The sequence below is a fragment of the Myxine glutinosa genome, chromosome 7, assembly GCF_964187855.1.
Source record: "Myxine glutinosa chromosome 7, kmMyxGlut1.1, whole genome shotgun sequence".
NCBI lineage: Eukaryota > Metazoa > Chordata > Myxini > Myxiniformes > Myxinidae > Myxine > Myxine glutinosa.
The window spans coordinates 84,298,930-84,318,178 of record NC_136267.1 but is presented as its reverse complement, the minus strand read 5'-3'; the positions used below and the strand labels follow the sequence as shown (position 1 = coordinate 84,318,178).

Here is a 19,249-nt window from a genome sequence, read left to right as displayed (position 1 = left end):
TGAACATAGTGATTACACAAACATGATTGTTTATTTAATAACATACATGTTTGATTTGTTATAAAATTATCTCATTACTACACTGTAATCTCAACAAAATTGTACTTTCATTTGGAACATCATCAGAGGTTATCAAATAATCGGGCTGACTGGATGGTCTAGTGGTACGCACAATCGCCGCTAAGCTCTGTAGCCTGGGTTTGAATCCTGACCCAGCTATAAACTATCCTATCATCCCGATGTTTCACAGGCAGAGTGATTCATCAGTGTGTGTGCCGTCCCTCTGATGGACTTTAAACTGGGTGTCCCGTTTGCCAGCATGGGTTGGTGGGCGGGCATTAACAATCCCATGGTGTTCTTCATGAAGAGTAGGCGAGCTATCACCGGCACCCTGAACAACCTACAAATTCCTGTACCTGAACAAGCACCCTGAACAACCTACAAATTCCTTCCCCAACCAGCAGAGGGCACTGCATCAGCGGCATAGCAGCGCCCACAGCCAATGATTATACCTGTGGCATTGCGCTGCATACAAACAAACAAATGAATGAATGAAATAATCGTAATGTTTGCAGATAAAATGTGACCCCTTACATGTTTTTTATACATAAACTGCAAGGATATTAGGGATATTAGTATACTTTTACATCAAGAACAATTACTTAAATTAATGTATATTAGTTGTATATTTAATATCAGGATGTATATCGTCCCAAACTGATGGTGAGGTGTAATCGTCCCAAACTTCCAGTCTGCACCTACCCCTCCTGTATGTATGTGCTAAGGGATTCCTTTTTGAATTAAAAAAATAATTCAACCAAAATCTTCAACCTAAATTGCCTATAAAAATGTAATATCACAAACACTACAAATAAATTTGTGCAAAATAATTGTTTGTATTGTGATTGGTGTCAATCATGACAACACAGCAACTCAGGTCCAGTCATTATCCTCAACTAAAACAAGCCCATTCCTCTGGAGCGACGCGTGGTGAGGCGAGCGGAGTGAGCCAAGACAAGCTAGTACATACATATATGTATATATTATTATATACGTATATATATATATATAAATATATATATATATATATATATATATTTTTTTTTTTCCTTCAACTCCAAAAATAATTTCCTTTTGCCTTTTGCTGGGTGATGATGATGAATGACAATGTTTCAGCTTTAAACATTTACATCCAAACAATGTTTCTGACTCATTTATACAGGGTGATAAAAGCCCTCCTGGAGATAAAGGTGAAGAGGGACAGCAGGTAAGCATGCTCAATTTATTTCCTGTAAATAGACACATCTAATCACAAGCAGCAGGTTATATAGTCCAGATGAGTTGTAGAATATAAAGTAATGATCAGAATTACAAAACAGTTGTTGTGTTCTCAGAACTAACACACATGCCCCTCCTCCAGCACCCCCTATCCCCCCATAGCCCTCCCATACCACACATTCCCCTCCTCTTCTCCAATCCCCCTCCCATCCCCTCCTACCCCCCCCCCCCCCCCCCACATCCCCTGCCAGACACTTTCCCTGTCCTTTACATTGCACATGTTGAACCAATATGAAAACATTGAAATGCATATGAAAACTGGAATTGATGCATTGCAATGCTTTCTGCACTTCTCGGAGGTTGATAATACAGGTTATGAAATAAGACAATGAGACAATAATAAATAATACAATACGTTCATGTTTCTACTTTGCTCATCATATTGAAGAGATGGGTCAGTCAGGGGCGGATCCAGGGGGGGGGGGGTGCAGGGGGTGCGCACCCCCCCCCCCTTCGATCCAGGATGAGGGTGCAGGCGGTGTGAATCTGCTGAACTGTTGGACCAGGGAAGAACACAAGGAACTGCAGAAACTTCCGAGAACGCACGAAATGCCGTCTCTGACGATCAATTATTTTAAATTTCCTGGGGGAGGACCCCCAGACCCCCCCTTTATCCCCTCCCCCCAGCGCTATAGTTTCATGCACCCCCCCCCTCCCCCGTCTTTAAATTCCTGGATCCGCCCTTGCGGTCTAAGACCTCATGGCTTTCCATGAGGAAAAAAAGAGAGGATAGATAAAAAACATTTGTTTTTTTTGTGTACATAGTCGAGGCTCATGGAATAACCAGCACTAGTACACTGAACGGACCAGGATGCAGCAGAGAGAGGGTGGAAACATTAACAGCGGAGTTGAAGGCCAAGATAGAGGGAGTCTTGGACAAGCAATGGGTGTGGGGAGTAATGGGGGACAGAAGAGGATGAATGGGGTGGACAATATGGATACAGAAGGAAACTCTCAGAAAACTGGAAATTTGGGAGGGGGTGGGATTGGGGTGGATGGGTTAATGAGGGTAGAAAATATCATGATTTTGTGTTGGGGATGACCTGCGATGGTGGTGAACAGATGTTTTGAATACCTGAAGGGAAGAATGAGATTGAAACATTATTGAAAATTTGGTGTATAATTTTGTTCGGTGTTAGGTGTAAATTAGGTGTTATTAGTTGAAAATATTAGGTGTATAATGAAAATTAAATTTGCATTTCATGTTGACAGGGCCCTCCTGGTCAACCTGGCCATCCAGGAACCGATGGCAACCATGGCCGACCTGGATTACCCGGCCCACAGGTGTGTCTGTTGCCCAGTTATTATTTCATTACTTAAGGAATTCATTCATAATATATTAGTTCCCCCAGACCACCTTGTAGTTCTTGTCCCAGTGTTGAGTAGTTCTATGAACATTCTTAAAACCTTATTGATTTATTATTGTTCTTTTTCCTTTTTTTTCTCCCAGGGTACAAAAGGAAATGCAGGAGAGCAGGGATTTCAGGTTTGTAATGAGGGCAATATGGAAAGTATTGAATAATTGCAAAGAAGGATGTTCCTCTACAGACACTTAATATTACAACCTTAAGCCATTGTTTTTTTTAGCTTATGTATAGAATTTCTGGATCTAGCCAACGATGCACTTTGTAGTTTAAGGGACTCCATCAATGTTCAGCTTTGGATGTGATGGCGATTGGATTTGTGGATAGCAGTTGGATATGCATTAGCAATTGGGCTTTTAAATGGGATGGTATGGGCTAGCGAGCCATCGGATGTGCGTTCGCAACTGGGGCTTTAAAAGATTGATTTTAAATGATGATATGTTATATATTGGGCGTGTTAGTGATTGGATATGTTAGCAATTGCATTATGTTCGTGATTAAATGTGTTCGTAGTTGTATGTGCAATAAAAATTGGGTTTTTTAATGATGGGACATTAGCGATTGAATGTGCATTATCGATTGGATGTGCGTTAGTGATTGGTCATGTTAGCGATTTGATGTGCATTAATGATTGGTCGTTTTAGCAATTGGATGTGTGTTAGTGATTGGTCATGTTAGCGATTGGATGTGCATTAATGATTGGTCGTTTTAGCAATTGGATGTGTGTTAGTGATTGGTCATGTTAGCGATTGGATGTGCATTAATGATTGGTCGTTTTAGCAATTGGATGTGTGTTAGTGATTGGTCATGTTAGCGATTGGATGTGCATTAATGATTGGTCGTTTTAGCAATTGGATGTGTGTTAGTGATTGGTCATGTAAGCGATTGGATGTGCATTAATGATTGGTCAGTTTTGCAATTGGATGTGCGTTAGTGATTGGTCATGTTAGCGATTGGATTTGCATTAATGATTGGTCAGATTAGCAATTGGATGTGCATTAGTGATTGGTCATGCTAGTGATTGGATGTGCGTTAGTGATTGGATATGCATTAGTGATTGGTCACGTTAGCAATTGGATGTGCATTAATGATTGGTCATATTAGCAATTGGATCATGGATGTGCGTTAGTGATTGGTCATGTTAGCGATTGAATATGCATTAGTGATTGGATGTGCATTAGTGATTGGTCACATTAGCAATCGGATATGCATTAATGATTGGTCATTTTAGCTATTGGATGTGCGTTAGTGATTGGTCATGTTAGCGATTGGATGTGCATTAATGATTCGTCATTTTAGCAATTGGATGTGTGTTAGTGATTGGTCATGTTAGCGATTGGATGTGCATTAATGATTGGTCAGTTTAGCAATTGGATGTGCGTTAGTGATTAGTCATGTTGGTGATTGAATGTGCATTAGTGATTGAATGTGCATTAGTGATTGGTTGTGCATTAGTGATTGGTAATTTTAGCAATTGAATGTGTGTTAGTGACCGTGTGTTAGTGATTGGATGTGCATTAGTGATTGGTCACTTTAGCGATTGAATGTGCATTAGTGATTGGATGTGCATTAGTGATTGATCATTTTAGCAATTTAATGTGCATTAGTGATTGAATGTGCGTTAGTGATTGAATGTGCGTTATTGATTGGATGTGTGTTAGTTATTTATCATGTTAGCAATTGGATGTGCGTTAGTGATTGGATGTGCGTTAGTGATTGGATGTGTGTAAGCAATATTGGATGTTAGTGATAGGATATGTCAGCGATTTTATGTGCATAAGCAATTGGGGTTTTAAATCTTGTGATGTTAGCAATTTGATGTGTATAAGCAATTGGGATTTTAAAATTATGAGATGTTAGCTATTGGATGTGCTTGCGGTGGGACCTGTTATGCGGTTGGACATAATTTGGACATATTTGCAGTTGGATGTGTTTGCGGTTGGACATGTTTGTGACAAATGGTGTTGGTGATTAGATGGGCGCTCGCAAATGGACGGCGTTAGCGATTTGAGTATTAAACAATCGGATGTTAGCGATCAGAGGCGTTAGTGCCGAATGCAATGTTTTTTGACTGTCGGATAAATTGTTCCAAATGATATTGATTGTTATTGTTTCAGGGATCACCAGGTAGAGATGGAGTCGGTCCAATGGGGCCACAAGGACCTCAGGGTCCTCCCGGTCCCCCTGGAGTCATTGTGAAAGAGTCTTCTGATGGCACGGTAAGTTTCCTTCTTCACCAGCTCCATCATGCCTTTGCTCATGCTTGTGTCCCTTCTTTTCCATCATGCTTCACACTTCATCAGATGAGTCGCTCAGAATACACAAGCTTGAGAAATATATACTCATTCTGGTTACCACCTGTCTGTTTGCTTGTGAACTGGATATCTCAATAAGTTGTGGATGGATTCGGACAAAATTTGGTGGAGAGGTTGCTCATGTGACACGGACGAAATGATTAGATTTTGGTGAAGATCCGAATATGGATCCGGATACGAGAATGAAGCTATTCTTCATCATTGAGAGATGGGGCAAAAAACATATAGTCACGAGAAAAAGTAAGTACACCCCATGTAAGGTTTTGACTTTTTCAACATATTTCAACATATAGCTATTTGGTCTTCATTTCAACAATATTGATAGACAAAGGTGATATAACATAACAAATATCATGAAATATTTACATTTTGTAGTCCATTGTATAATTTCAATAAACATAAATGCAAATTTCACATGTGGTAAAAGTAAGTACACCCCGACATTTATCACTACTTCAAATACCTAAAATTAGAATCAGGTGCACCAGCTCAGGTGCAAATGATTAGAACATCGTCAGAGAGGATCTTGGAGGAACCTGTCTTATTTAAACCTCAGACATTTAGTTTGGTTTGCTCTTTGTTGTTGAAGTGTGCAGCGTCACCATGCCTTGATCAAAAGAGCTCTCTGAGGCCTTCAGAAAGAAGGTTATAGATGCCGACGAGTCTGGGAAGGGATTTAAAAAGATCTCCAAACAATTTGAAATCAATCATTCGACTGTCCGGAAGATCATCTACAAGTGGAGAAGATTCCAAACAACTGCCAACTTGTTCAGGTCAGGCCGCCCCAGCAAGTTCAGCCCGAGAGCAGACCGCAAGATGCTGAAAGAAGTCTCTAAGAACCCCAGAATGTCATCATGGGACCTACAGGTAGCTCTTGCCACTGTTTATGTCAAAGTGCACGAGTCTACCATTAGAAAGAGGCTGCACAAATTTGATCTACATGGGAGTTGTGCCAGGAGGAAACCTTTGCTGTCCAGAAAGAACATCAGGGCAAGACTAAAGTTTGCCAATGAACACCTAGGCAAAGACCAGCACTTCTGGAACAATGTGCTCTGGACAGATGAGTCAAAGGTAGAGCTATTTGGCCACAGTACCAGAAGACATGTTTGGCGAAAACCAAAGACAGCATTTGACCACAAGAACCTGATACCAACTGTAAAGCATGGTGGTGGAAATATTATGGTTTGGGGCAGCTTTGCTGCATCAGGGCCTGGGCAGCTCACCATCATAAAATCCACTATGAATTCTTCATTGTACCAGAGGGTGCTCGAGGATAATGTGAGGCCATCTGTCGGAAAGTTGAAGCTCAACCGAAGGTGGACCTTGCAACATGACAATGACCCTAAACATACCAGTAAATCCACCAAGGAATGGCTGAAAAGAAAGAAATGGAGGGTTCTGGAATGGCCAAGTCAAAGCCCGGATCTAAATCCCATCGAGATGTTGTGGGGGGGATTTGAAACGAGCTGTGCATGCAAGAAACCCCTCAAACATCGCACAGCTGAAATAATTCTGCATGGAGGAGTGGGAAAAAATTTCTCCCAGTCGATGTCAGAGAGTAGACAGTTAGAAGAAACGCCTACTTGAGGTTGTTTCTGCCAAAGGGGGCAATACCACCTATTAGAGCCAAGGGTGTACTTACTTTTTCCACATGTGAAATTTGCATTTATGTTTATTTAAATTATGCAATGGACTACAAAATGTAAATGTTTCATGATATTTGTTAGATTATATCACCTTTATCTGTCAATATTGTTGAATTGAAGATCAAATAGCTGTATGTTGAATATTGTTGAAAAAGTTAAAACTTTACATGGGGTGTACTTACTTTTTCACGTGACTGTATAGTACGATATTTTTAAAAGTTATGGACGGATTATTACAAAACTTGGTGCATGAGTTGGTTAGGTGACAAGAACAAGCCAATTAGATTTTGGTTCAGGTCCAAATCCAGATATGACCCATCAGTGGAATACAAAACGTAAACCTTTCAGCTTGACGGAGGTATGCTCTCTACCGAATGCCATCTAGTTTTCAATCGTGTGTTTGACTCTGCTTCTTCGTCATTTGTAACTGTCGGTTTCTGCAGCTGACATTATACAAACTGAATTAACCACTTATGTGCTAATACAATATTTATCCATGTCTCCATTTTTATTCCTTTCAGAAGCAGGTGTTGCTCCCAGGTCCACCTGGACAGGATGGATCTCCTGGTATTCCTGGCAGGCCGGGCATCATGGTAATGACATACGAGTCACTCAGCTTGTACCTTTCAAACCTCCCGGCACTCACTATCCTTAATTGTTGTGAGATGCTGAAATGTCTGTGGCAAACTCACTTACTCGGTGTTCCTGCACAAACAACTCTAAAGTTTAAAGGCCATATCAATAACTTTGCTGTGATGCTGGAACTTGGATGAGTTAACTATGTCGTTTCTCCTTCACAAAACTCATAAAGATTAATGGTTGGCAGTGCCATATAACACAAATTTAATTGTAATCCTGGAGATTTGAAATAGAATTTTTGTTGATTATTTTGTGAATTGGTCACGTTATGACTTGTATGTGCCTTGTTTTATCACCAATGTGCACCTGCCATTTCTCCTCAGGGTCCTATCGGCCCCCCGGGGAGGCCTGGGCATGCTGGTCCACAGGGTCCAGCAGGAATTAAGGTAAACACAAAACTAATAAAACATTTGAATGTTCTTATGTTTAGAAATATGTAATTATATTTGGCACAACAGCGTAACCACAATTATATACCCAACAATCCAACCTGTATGTATTATCACATCAGAGGGTCCGCATCCTCTAAGGATCCCCTGAATGCAAACCAAAACAGCCGGTTCTTTATGCGTGGGAAGGTGAAAGGTGGGAAAACGTTTCTTCGGAAATAAAGGGTTAATTATTATGAAGGAAATATGGACATGGGGATGGAGAAAGCAACAAAACTCGAATAAATCTGAAACACAAAGACAGACAGAGAGGGAAGGAAAGATGCTAATTTATTGTACAAAGGAAATAAAACTACACCCCACTAAGGTGCCAAAATAGCGGATTCAAACAAAAAATATGGATATCCAGCGAGGTATTGAGGCAGGCACGGCTCCACCCTTGAGAACTGCACCCTCGACTCCCCACTCAACTCCACCCTCCACACTCGACTCCACCCTCGAATAGTAGTAGGAGTAGTAGCAATAGTAGTAATGGTTGTATTCAACCAAACATAAACATTCAAACATTGGGGAAACACAATTCCACTCACCCTGGTTTTCCCCTTTTCTCTTGTTTACGTCATCTCTGTTTCCACCTTGCGATGTGCCATTGCACCTATTCTCTAATCCTTCCCTTGTTTCCTGCTGTATTCCTTCAGTGTCTATCCTGCCTTATCGTCATGTCACTTTGCAATGCAAAGTGTTTGCATTCCCTGTCATCTACCTTTCTCAGTATGTGCAGGTGACAGATGTTCTAATGCAAATTCTTCTTGAATTGTTTATAGTCACATGTATAATGTTGATTGTTTACATTTTTAATTTATTTGTGAATTAGTCTGTTTCTCATTATAATGTCCCTTTTTCTGCATGTTAATTAGTACACTATGTAATGATATTACAATGTATGACTTTGAAGCCATTTCTGTTTTCCCAATGTTTGAATGTTTATGTTTGGTTAAATAAAACCATTACTACTGCTACTACTACTACTACTACCACTACTACTACTACTGCTACTGCTACTACTACTATGAGCTGGTCTTGGGCTGGTGCTGAACAGGGCTGGTGATGATGACAGCAGGGTGAAGTGCGTCTCAGGGAGCGATGGCGATGAGGAGGCCAGAAGACTGGGGAAGCAGCCAAGCAGAGAGAGGGATGTCTTCTCCTCCATCAAATGTAATCTCAAGTTCAACTCCAATCTCAATTTGGAGTTGAACTTGAGAAAATGAATGGAAATGGCCTTTACCACCTAAGGGACTGCCTTCATGGGTGACGGGTCCCATCATTGGCGGTTCGCTGTCGGTGGGTGGCGACATTTTCCAGGCAGTCTCGTCCTGTGTGGGGCCCCTCCTTTCAAAAATTCCTCCCCTCTCCAGGGCTCTGCAGCCTACTTCGCTGCCATGGCCTACAATCGTCTGGCCAAAGTGCCCATGTTAATGTCAACTATAAGTGGGATGCACTTTCTTGGTGCCTTTTGTGCCCAAGTCCTCACCTGGCCTTGCCTGTACAGGAGGTTTCACACCAAACAATCTTACCGTGTCCTACTCATAGTTTACAATCACTGTCTCAGCGGTGCACCTTTTACCATATACAACTTACCACTGACAGATCCCTGATACAGGAGTAAATCTAAGCTAGTCTGCACATGTTCCATACTGTGCTTCGCACAATCTAGCGATGCCCCCCTTCCACGTCACCATATTGACGTAGTGGGTTGTTGCATGTAGTTTATAATGGTTATACAATGCTATTGTTGTATCATGGTTATACTGTGCTCCTGTAGTAGAGGGATTAAGTTCTGCCTTTGTGGTATAGTGATTATCCTATGCTGTTGAATGTCTTCCTTGCACTTCCTGCAACAGTCAACTAACTTTTTAATCCCAGTACAGAAGCCCTTTTGCATTTTGTATGCAGTGCAACTTCATTATGGAAGAGGATGGCATTGTTTGGAAGGGTAGGGTGGCAGCAAAATAACAGAGAAAGAGTAAATGAATAAGTCTTGAGGATTAAAGCATACAATCACGTCCAGTAAGTAGCATGAGAAGATTCTACATGCGTGATCACTACTTCAGGTGGAGGATAGTGATGATTTTAGTTGCAGGGTAGCGGTTACATTGAGTGTAGGGTTGCATCTCTTTGTGTTGGGGGTTGGATGGAGGGCATACAATACAGGTTATGTTAGGTGTAGGGGTAATGTTTATGCTTTTGGGTGTTTTGTTGTTATCTTCGCCACCCGAGAGGAATGGAGGTTGTGTTTTCACCCCTCTCTGTCTGTCTGTCTGTTTATCTGTCTGTCTCTGTCTGTCTGTTTATCTGTCTGTCTGTCTGTCTGTCTGTGTCTGCTTGTCTGTCTGTGAGCAGGATATCTCAATAAGTTAAGGACGGATTCTGACGATATTTTGTGGATAGGTTGGGTATGTGACAAGGACTAATTGATTCGATTTTGGTGAAGATCCGGGAACGGATCCGGATCGAGAATTTTAAAAGCGATTCTTCACCATTGAGTGATAGGGCCAAAACAATATCTAGCAGGATATCTCAAGAAGTCGTGGATGTGTTGTAACAAAACTTGGTGTATGAGTTGGGTAGGTAACAAAAACAAGCCGATTAGATTTTGGTTCAGTCCGAATCTGTCCTTAACTTATTGAGATATCCTGCTCAGTAGGATACACAATCAGTAGGATACAAAACGTAAACTGTTATGGTGGAGGTATGCTCTCTACCGAGTGTCGTTAGTTTTCCATGTACTTAGGTCTTCATCAGTTTTGTGAGGTGTTCTGTATGCACCAATGAGTGAATTTAACTCCCATCTGTTGAGTGCAGGGAGATCCAGGACAGGTGGTGTATTTAAATAGCGATGGAAATGCTTCTCCCGGATTGAATGGACAGAAGGTACTCGCATGTGCACCACTCACTGTATACATGCACATCACCACTCACTGTGTGCATACACACCACTCATTTTGTGCATGCACACCACTCATTGTGTGCATACACACCACTCACTGTTTGCATGCACACCACTCACCAGTTTATACTGACTGCAACACCTTCGTGCACATAGCACTTGAGTACAAAGTGTTGTAACACTACATCGTGTAGCGCTGACTTAGACATCGACTTAGGATTAGGCTGCTTGGAATAACGAATGAACTTTGAACAAACCAAACTGATGAACCAAATGGATGTTTTTGAACGTTCGTGTTCATGTCCAAATGAATAGTGATTGTGAACACCTGTGTAATTTGTCATTTCCATATCCCAAAAATACCTTTCCGATTATGACATGTGAGTACATATTCAATGCAGTATACCAGAAATGTAAAATGGTAAACATAAATCTTTGTCTTTTTCTCAATTTTAATTTTTAGGGTGAACATGGTTTTCCAGGCCATCCAGGTCCGAGGGTAAGAATGCTCCCCACTCCTCTCGATTCCTCCTCACTCCTTCCCTCTCATTCTGCTGAATGCCGTCACACTCCTTCCTCTACATCCCATTACTGTCATTCATCGTCCCTTCATCACTCTTACTTTTGTTGATATTCAGCTTCAAATTTAATGATTTTTGTCTCGGTGTGAGTGCAGGGTCCAAAGGGTCGTGTTGGAATGAAAGGCGAATTTGGAATGCCAGGAAGGCCGGTGAGATTTCATAATTATTCACTAACGTACAGTCTGACCCCACTATTCACGGTTCCGCTATTCGCGGGTTCCACGTATTTGCGGTTGATAAAATGCGACCTGTTTCTCTAGTCACGGAAAAGTGTCCCGCAAATTCGCAGGGTTTTTTTTCCTATTCGCGGCCGTGTTCTGCGAATTCATGGTTTTTCAGGGGCGCAGAAAAAAAATTAATGAGCCGCTAGCTTGACACATTTATAAACCCATCTTTCACCAGCCATGCATAAAGCAGCTGGACATACACAAAAATACATCTTCTACAAGCTGCGAGCATGACCTGCTTATACATTCACTGCTGTGTGCTTTGCGTTTTCATGGCTTTTGCGGCTGCAAATTTTAGCCGCACTATAATCAAGAGCTTCGTGGGATATTCCACCAGCTGCATAACACATCATCCACACGAGTTACTGTACAGAATGAAAACACTCCACAGTATCTATAAGTGCAATTAGCTGTCTTCCTTTTCTGCAATGAAACTGGCACGGCATGCATTCATGGATTTTCATCGATATTCGCGGTATTTGCCTCGCCATTTCCGGGATTATAGCTGACATTCGCAGGAAATGCCTCGCCATTCGCGGGATTTGCCTTGCCATTTCCGTGACTTTCATCGACCTTCGCGGATTATCGCGACATTCTCGGGATTTGCATCACCATTCGCGGATTTTGCCTCACCATACGTGGTTTGTTCCTCTATGTTCGCGGATTTTCGCGACTCGGGAACCTATCCCCCCCTTTTTCCATTGAAACAATTCCCCGCCATTCGCGGTTTCACAATTCCCCGCCATTCGTGGTTTCGCAATTCGCGGCATTTTCCAGGAAAGTATCCCCCGCGAATAGCGGTGTCCGACGGTACTTAATTCAGTGGTTGTTGCATCTTTACATTTCCATAAATTGATAAGTAACTATTGCTGTTTGTGATGCATTAGGTTTGTATTTGGTTTGAAAAACAAAGAAATGGCCTTGCATGATGTCTTTCACGCACCTTGTTATGTTTGATTAGTCTTGCCCCAAAGTGGATGCAAGACTATTGCAATGCCCGTGTGTGTGAGTGTATGTGTATGTGGGTTGACTTTGGATACCAAAAAAAACCACATGTGTGATGTAAACACAAACACAGGTGTGATCTTAACACAATGTGTACATTTCAGAATCATTTTCAGCCACATACATTTGCCAACATGTAACTGACTGAATACAGACTTTGTCAACCTAAGGAAGTTTTCCCAACTTTTCATCATGCTAAGCACATGTGCATGGACTAGCATCACAGGTAGACCATGAGACCAATTGGGGAACAGGCAGAGCACTTCCACCACAAAGGTTGTTAATTAGCCACCTGAGCTTTTACCTGGTGGCCTATTCAGTGCTTGCGGATTAATATACTGAATCTCACGGCATGGCCAGGGAGGAAAGAACGGATATTTTATGGATTTGTTTGTCTGCTCACAGGGCCGGCCCGGTTTGAACGGTTTCAAAGGACAAAAGGGGGAGGGTGGAAGCTTTCACTCAGGAACTGTGAGTACTTCAGGTCATTGTATAAAATCGTTTCTACAAAGACTAATAGATTACCTGCACAGTGTCATTTTCTGGTAGATATTTAATGCCATTTCTCTGCCAAAATGATCATTTTTATTCTATTTTGGCTTTACCATCATCAACTCTGTTCAACAGGATGTTGAGATTAATGTTTTCATCGGGAAATCAACTTCCATGTTTGCTAAGCTGATAGACAGAGTGTGGGATAACAAGAAACATAAGCATACAATCAGAACCAAAGTTGAAGCGTTTCATGCTGATGTGCTCGGCACGTTACTGTGCGCCGGTGAATCCTGCTCATCTCACAGCCATCTTGAGAAATGTCTGAACAGTTTTGATCTGCATTCCTTGACTCACATCCTATTTTATGATAAAATACCTGATACAATCATTCCAGACGGGTGTATGACATCAAATCTTGGCACCACTCTGATAAAGATGTGACTGGATGGGGTAGAAGTGTCCACCATGCGCATTTCCAAGGATATTATTTATTGTGAACTTTTGGATGCTGTACATCGAACAGGGCATCCCAATTGAGGATTCAAGGGTATATTTGATATATATCTGCGCTATATCTTGGTAATTGCTACCAGTGGAGGTTTTCCCTCTATCTTGGCAATTGCTACCAATGGAGGTTTGCCTTATATTTTGGCAATTGCTACCAGTGGAGGTTTGCCCTATATCTTGGTAATCATTACCAGTGGAGGTTTGCCCTATATCTTGGTAATCATTACCAGTGGAGGTTTGCCCTATATCTTGGTAATCATTACCAGTGGAGGTTTGCCCTATATCTTGGTAATCATTACCAGTGGAGGTTTGCCCTATATCTTGGTAATCATCACCAGTGGAGGTTTGCCCTATATCTTGGTAATCATCACCAGTGGTGTTTTGCCCTATATCTTGGTAATCATCACCAGTGGTGTTTTGCCCTATATCTTGGTAACCATTACCAGTGGTGTTTTGCCCTATATCTTGGTAATCATCACCAGTGGTGTTTTGCCCTATATCTTGGTAATCATTACCAGTGGTGTTTTGCCCTATATCTTGGCAATTGCTACCAGTGGTGTTTTGCCCTATATCTTGGTAATCATTACCAGTGGAGGTTTGCCCTATAGCTTGGTAATCATCACCAGTGGAGGTTTGCCCTATATCTTGGTAATCATCACCAGTGGAGGTTTGCCCTATATCTTGGTAATCATCACCAGTGGAGGTTTGCCCTATATCTTGGTAATCATCACCAGTGGTGTGTTGCCCTATATCTTGGTAACCATTACCAGTGGTGTTTTGCCCTATATCTTGGTAATCATTACCAGTGGAGGTTTGCCCAATATCTTGGTAATCATCACCAGTGGTGTTTTGCCCTATATCTTGGTAATCATTACCAGTGGTGTTTTGCCCTATATCTTGGTAATCATTACCAGTGGAGGTTTGCCCTATATCTTTGTAATCATTACCAGTGGTGATTTGCCCTATATCTTGGTAATCATTACCAGTGGAGGTTTGCCCTATATCTTGGTAATCATCACCAGTGGTGTTTTGCCCTATATCTTGGTAATCTTTACCAGGGGAGGTTTGCCCTATATCTTGGTAATCCTTACCAGTGGTGTTTTGCCCTATATCTTGGTAATCATTAACAGTGGAGGTTTGCCCTATATCTTGGCAATAGCTTCCAGTGGAGGTTTGCCCTATATCTTGGTAATCATTACCAGTGGTGTTTTGCCCTATATCTTGGTAATCATTACAGTGGAGGTTTGCCCTATATCTCGGTAATCATTTCCAGTGGTGTTTTGCCCTATATCTTGGTAATCATTACCAGTGGAGGTTTGCCCTGTATCTCGGTAATCATTTCCAGTGGTGTTTTGCCCTATATCTTGGTAATCATTACCAGTGGAGGTTTGCCCTATATCTCGGTGATCATTTCCAGTGGTGTTTTGTCCTATATCTTGGTAATCATTACCAGTGGTGTTGTGCCCTATATCTTGGTAATCATTACCAGTGGAGGTTTGCCCTATATCTCGGTAATCATTTCCAGTGGTGTTTTGCCCTATATCTTGGTAATCATTACCAGTGGTGTTTTTCCCTATATCTTGGTAATCATTACCAGTTGTGTTTTGCCCTATATCTTGGTAATTATTACCAGTGGTGTTTTGCCCTATATCTTGGTAATCATTACCAGTGGAGGTTTGCCCTATATCTTGGTAATTATTACCAGTGGTGTTTTGCCCTATATCTTGATAATCATTACCAGTGGAGGTTTGCCCTATATCTCGTAATCATTACCAGTGGATGTATTCCAAAGAGCAAGGTAGTCATTACAGTAGCGGCCTGTCCTATATCAAGGTAATTACAAATTGGGAAGCCCTATATGAAAGTGCCGACAGTGAAACAGTATATGAAAGTGAAACAGTATATGGTGTACCTATTCGAAAATCTCAAGTTTATTCAGGATAAGATAGCCAAGAGAGTTGTGATATGGAAACAACCTAAAGACTATGGCATAACACACACACAAATACTCCTGAACACTGTGGCAAGCATCAAGGGATGGATCTAAGATAATCTACGCAATACCATTAGTTAACTTTTACTCATAGAAGGGAATACAAAAATAATCAGACAAAGGTAAAAGCGATTTGGACTGTCTATCCCGAGACACGTCCCAGACGGACCATCTGAACACTACAGCAAAAGTAGATTGTATGCCCGTTTAACCCCTTCACTGCTCCACGACATGCACACACACATTCCAGGAGTTACGTGCTTATAGGGTATATGTACATTAATGTGCACGACTTACCAAATCTTATGAATAAAAAAAATATATATATATTCCCTTTTTAAGGCCATTTTCCCTGCTAGAGTGGGAAAATGGACCGTCTATCCTGAGCCTTGCGGGCCCCATGACAATCATCATGGTTCCCTTTTTGAGACGATGTTTTATGGCCAGATGACCTTCCTGACGCCAATCCTGTAGTCGCCTCTTACGACACGCAGGGATATGGTGTACCTATTCTAAACTGGGGCACACACCGGCACATTCATCCCAGCAAGCTGGTGCTCAATTTGCCGACCTCGGAAGGATGACAGGCTGAGTCAACCCCCCCTGGCATTAATTCAACGATCGACCGGGATTCGAACCCAGGATCCGAGGATCCCAAGCCAGCATCAGGCTCCCAAATCTTATGAATGATGTCACAAGTATTGTTAATTAGACGTACTAGCAACGGTACCCGCCCTACAGGCGGGGCTTCAATTGGAAAGCCCAAATGAAAAGACAAAATATCAGAAATTGAAGGCTTTTTTATTTTAAACGATTTATATAAACATCCGTTGAATCATATCACACGCAAATCATCAAAATCTAAACAGGACATGGCGCCCATTTTGAAAAAAGATTGAATTCTGCAAAACGGAAGCGGCCGCTACACGTCTTTCTCTGTCGCACGTTTATGTGTGAAGAGTGCGCGCCGAATCTGTAACACGGAAGCGGCCGCTACACCTGTTTCTCAGTCGCTTTGCACCCGCTGCCGTGTTGCTTCGGAGCCGCACATTTTTACAGGAAGAGTTCGTCAGGAGTCGATCTACTCTCTCCTGGTATGTAGAATTTCATTAAAAGCCACATCACTGTTCATATCGGTAAATATTATTCCATCGTGTTTGGAAAAACTGGAAAATTGGAAAACTTGGAAAAACAATATGGTGTAGCAACCCATGGGTCCCCCAAAGCTCGAGACCAGCAACATAATCTCCTTGCCCAAGCCGGTGACGTAACCGGCGGACAAACCGCGGCTCAGGTTATAATTGCTTGCACCTGTCGGTCACATGACCACCAAAGCGTGCCTCGCCTGAGAGGCGTGGCTTTGGTTCTGACGTATGCTTTTTGGCTTGGATTATATGTATGCGAACCCGATAAACGGGCTTTCAGAGTTCCCGAGTTGATTATACAATAAACATCTTCTCGGACAAGTTTGTGTCTTGTCCGTCACTTCGTCCGTCTCAAGCAGGAGCGCTGCTCCTTCAATGGCCTATTTTACTCCAGGGGGTCGGTCCTAGGATTACCCACCCAAAATATCGTTGTGATCGGTTCAGCCATTTTTGCGGTAACTTTGAACGGACAGACAGACGGATGGACATTTGGTGAATTATAGTAAGTTTATAAAATTGTCGCCAAAATGAAATCTATATTGCAATAAAAAGACATCTTCAGAGTCATGAACCAGAGCCGAACGAGAACCACTTTTGCTGAAACTTTGTTGTGGTTTGGTTATTTGTTTGTTTGTGCAGATGTTTTAATAATAATTGTTATTTTTGTCAGATTGTTATTTAATCCTCATTATTGTGATTATTATTGTTGTACAAATGTCCATAGGGATTACCCGGACCTCCAGGGTCACCTGGACAACCCGGCCTCCCAGGACTTCCAGGAACGGCCATTAACAGTGTAAGAGTAGACAAGGACAACACGCAACAACACAGCCAGCAATAGTACAACCACTCTTTTTATGATCACTAACCACATAACCAAAAGCAACTTCAAAATCACCAGACATCCAATCATTTCCAGAGAGGAGGAGTGAGTGTATGGAGGAGTGGCGGTCAGGGTGGTGGCATTAGTATTCTGTTTCTTGGCCAAGGGGATCACATTGGGTGGTTTGCCATTGCCTTCCCAGCAGCAGTTAGGGCAGAAATTTGGAATTTGTTCCTGGTGTCAGCGATAGCTCACCTACTTTTCTCGAAGGACACCATGTGGACACGAAGGCCACCAATGTCCACCAACTAATGCCAGCAGACGGGACGCCCAGTTTAACATCCATCCGAGGGACAGCACACACATTGATTAATCATCCTGCCTGTGAAACACTGGGATGACAGTTTATACAGAGCCTGGGCGTGCTTTGCACAATTTGGGGAATGCCATTTAATAAGGTCAAGGTATTTAGGATGACCGTTAAGACAAAAGTTATTGAAGTTCACACGTGATTTCGGGTATACTTGTACAACATTTGTTGGCTCGAGGTTAATGTACAAAGTTGTGGGGTTTCGCTCCAGATTTGCTTCGTGTAAAACACAAAAAGGGAATTTGCATAAAATCATCAATTTTCATTTTGTATTATTTTAAAATTGTTTTCATTATTTTGAGCATACGGGGAAGAAGACGTCTGGATACAAACGGATGTGGACAGGCTTTGCATTTTCAGATGTTTTCTAGTTTATATTAACATGAGTTATATTGGTTCAAGAAAATAAACCCGCCTACACTAAACCGCATCGGGATGGTGGTTTCTCCTGGTGTACCTGGATTCGATTGGCTGATGTAAATGCGCTACATGACGGAAACTGGTGTAAATTGTGGCACAGCATCTCACGTCACATTATGGCCTCATTGATTGTTTTTAAATCAAAAGACAAATGACCTTATTTGTTTTGGGATGTTTCAACTTTTTCCTGGACTTTTTTTTATACTTGTTGCTAAAATTGTCTGTAATAGGGGAACTAAACCATTTATAATTGCCTTTATTACATTTAATTGCCTTTTTTCTTGTCCAAAAGGGATTTTTGAAATGGAATTGTAGACAATAAATAAACCCTCCTATGGCAGGCTACTGATTAGATGTATTGATGAGCTCATGCAGATTTCTTTCTTTCATCACCAAGATGGTGTTTTGTGGTCTATTTACAGGTGGAGTACCTCCCCAACAGACATGGTTATTCCTGTGAGTTTTATCACGTGTGTGCCTGTGTGTGTTTGTGTGTGTGTATGCGTGTGTGTGCGTTTGTGTGTGTGTGTATCTGTATGTGTGTGCATCTGTGTGTGTGTGTATGTGTGTGTGTGTGTGTGTGTGTGTGTGTGTGTGTGTGTGTGTGTGTGTGCACGCACACGTATCCTTATCCTAACTGTTGTGGAATACATGGTGCATTTTGCAGTAGGGGAAAAGGGTGAACGGGGCCCTTCAGGACGTCCAGGTTTAAATGGACATAAAGGTGAACAAGGAAAGCTGGGACCTTCAGGACCTCCAGGTAATCTTGCCAAACCTCTCATTTGTTAAATGCACACTCGAGTTGTACACTATGAATGAATGAATGAATGAATGAATGAACGATCGTTTTACGGCCATTTTCCCGCTAGAGCAGGGGTTAGCCTTGCGGACCCCATGACAATCATGGTTCCCTGTTTGAGGCAATGTTTTTATGGCCGGATGCCCTTCCTGACGCCAACCCTTGGTCGCCTCTTACCGTGCGCAGGGATACGGTGTACCTATTCTAACCCGGGGTACACACGGGGATCATTCATCCCAGCAAGCT

General features: G+C 42.0%; 1 protein-coding gene across 5 annotated transcripts in view; it reads left to right on the top strand.

The window, feature by feature from the left end:
* Positions 1-19,249, top strand: part of LOC137414408 (uncharacterized) — a 383,519-nt gene that overhangs the window by 321,636 nt on the left and 42,634 nt on the right. For all 5 annotated transcript variants that reach the window (XM_078781942.1, XM_068099932.2, XM_068099930.2 and 2 more), the window contains 13 exons: positions 1,223-1,267; positions 2,551-2,622; positions 2,789-2,824; positions 4,820-4,921; positions 7,185-7,256; positions 7,626-7,688; positions 10,554-10,622; positions 11,102-11,137; positions 11,315-11,368; positions 12,857-12,922; positions 17,316-17,387; positions 18,627-18,660; positions 18,872-18,964. In XM_078781942.1, coding sequence (XP_078638068.1) covers positions 1,223-1,267; positions 2,551-2,622; positions 2,789-2,824; positions 4,820-4,921; positions 7,185-7,256; positions 7,626-7,688; positions 10,554-10,622; positions 11,102-11,137; positions 11,315-11,368; positions 12,857-12,922; positions 17,316-17,387; positions 18,627-18,660; positions 18,872-18,964 — 814 coding nt within the window. The remainder of the gene's footprint in view (positions 1-1,222; positions 1,268-2,550; positions 2,623-2,788; positions 2,825-4,819; positions 4,922-7,184; positions 7,257-7,625; positions 7,689-10,553; positions 10,623-11,101; positions 11,138-11,314; positions 11,369-12,856; positions 12,923-17,315; positions 17,388-18,626; positions 18,661-18,871; positions 18,965-19,249) is intronic.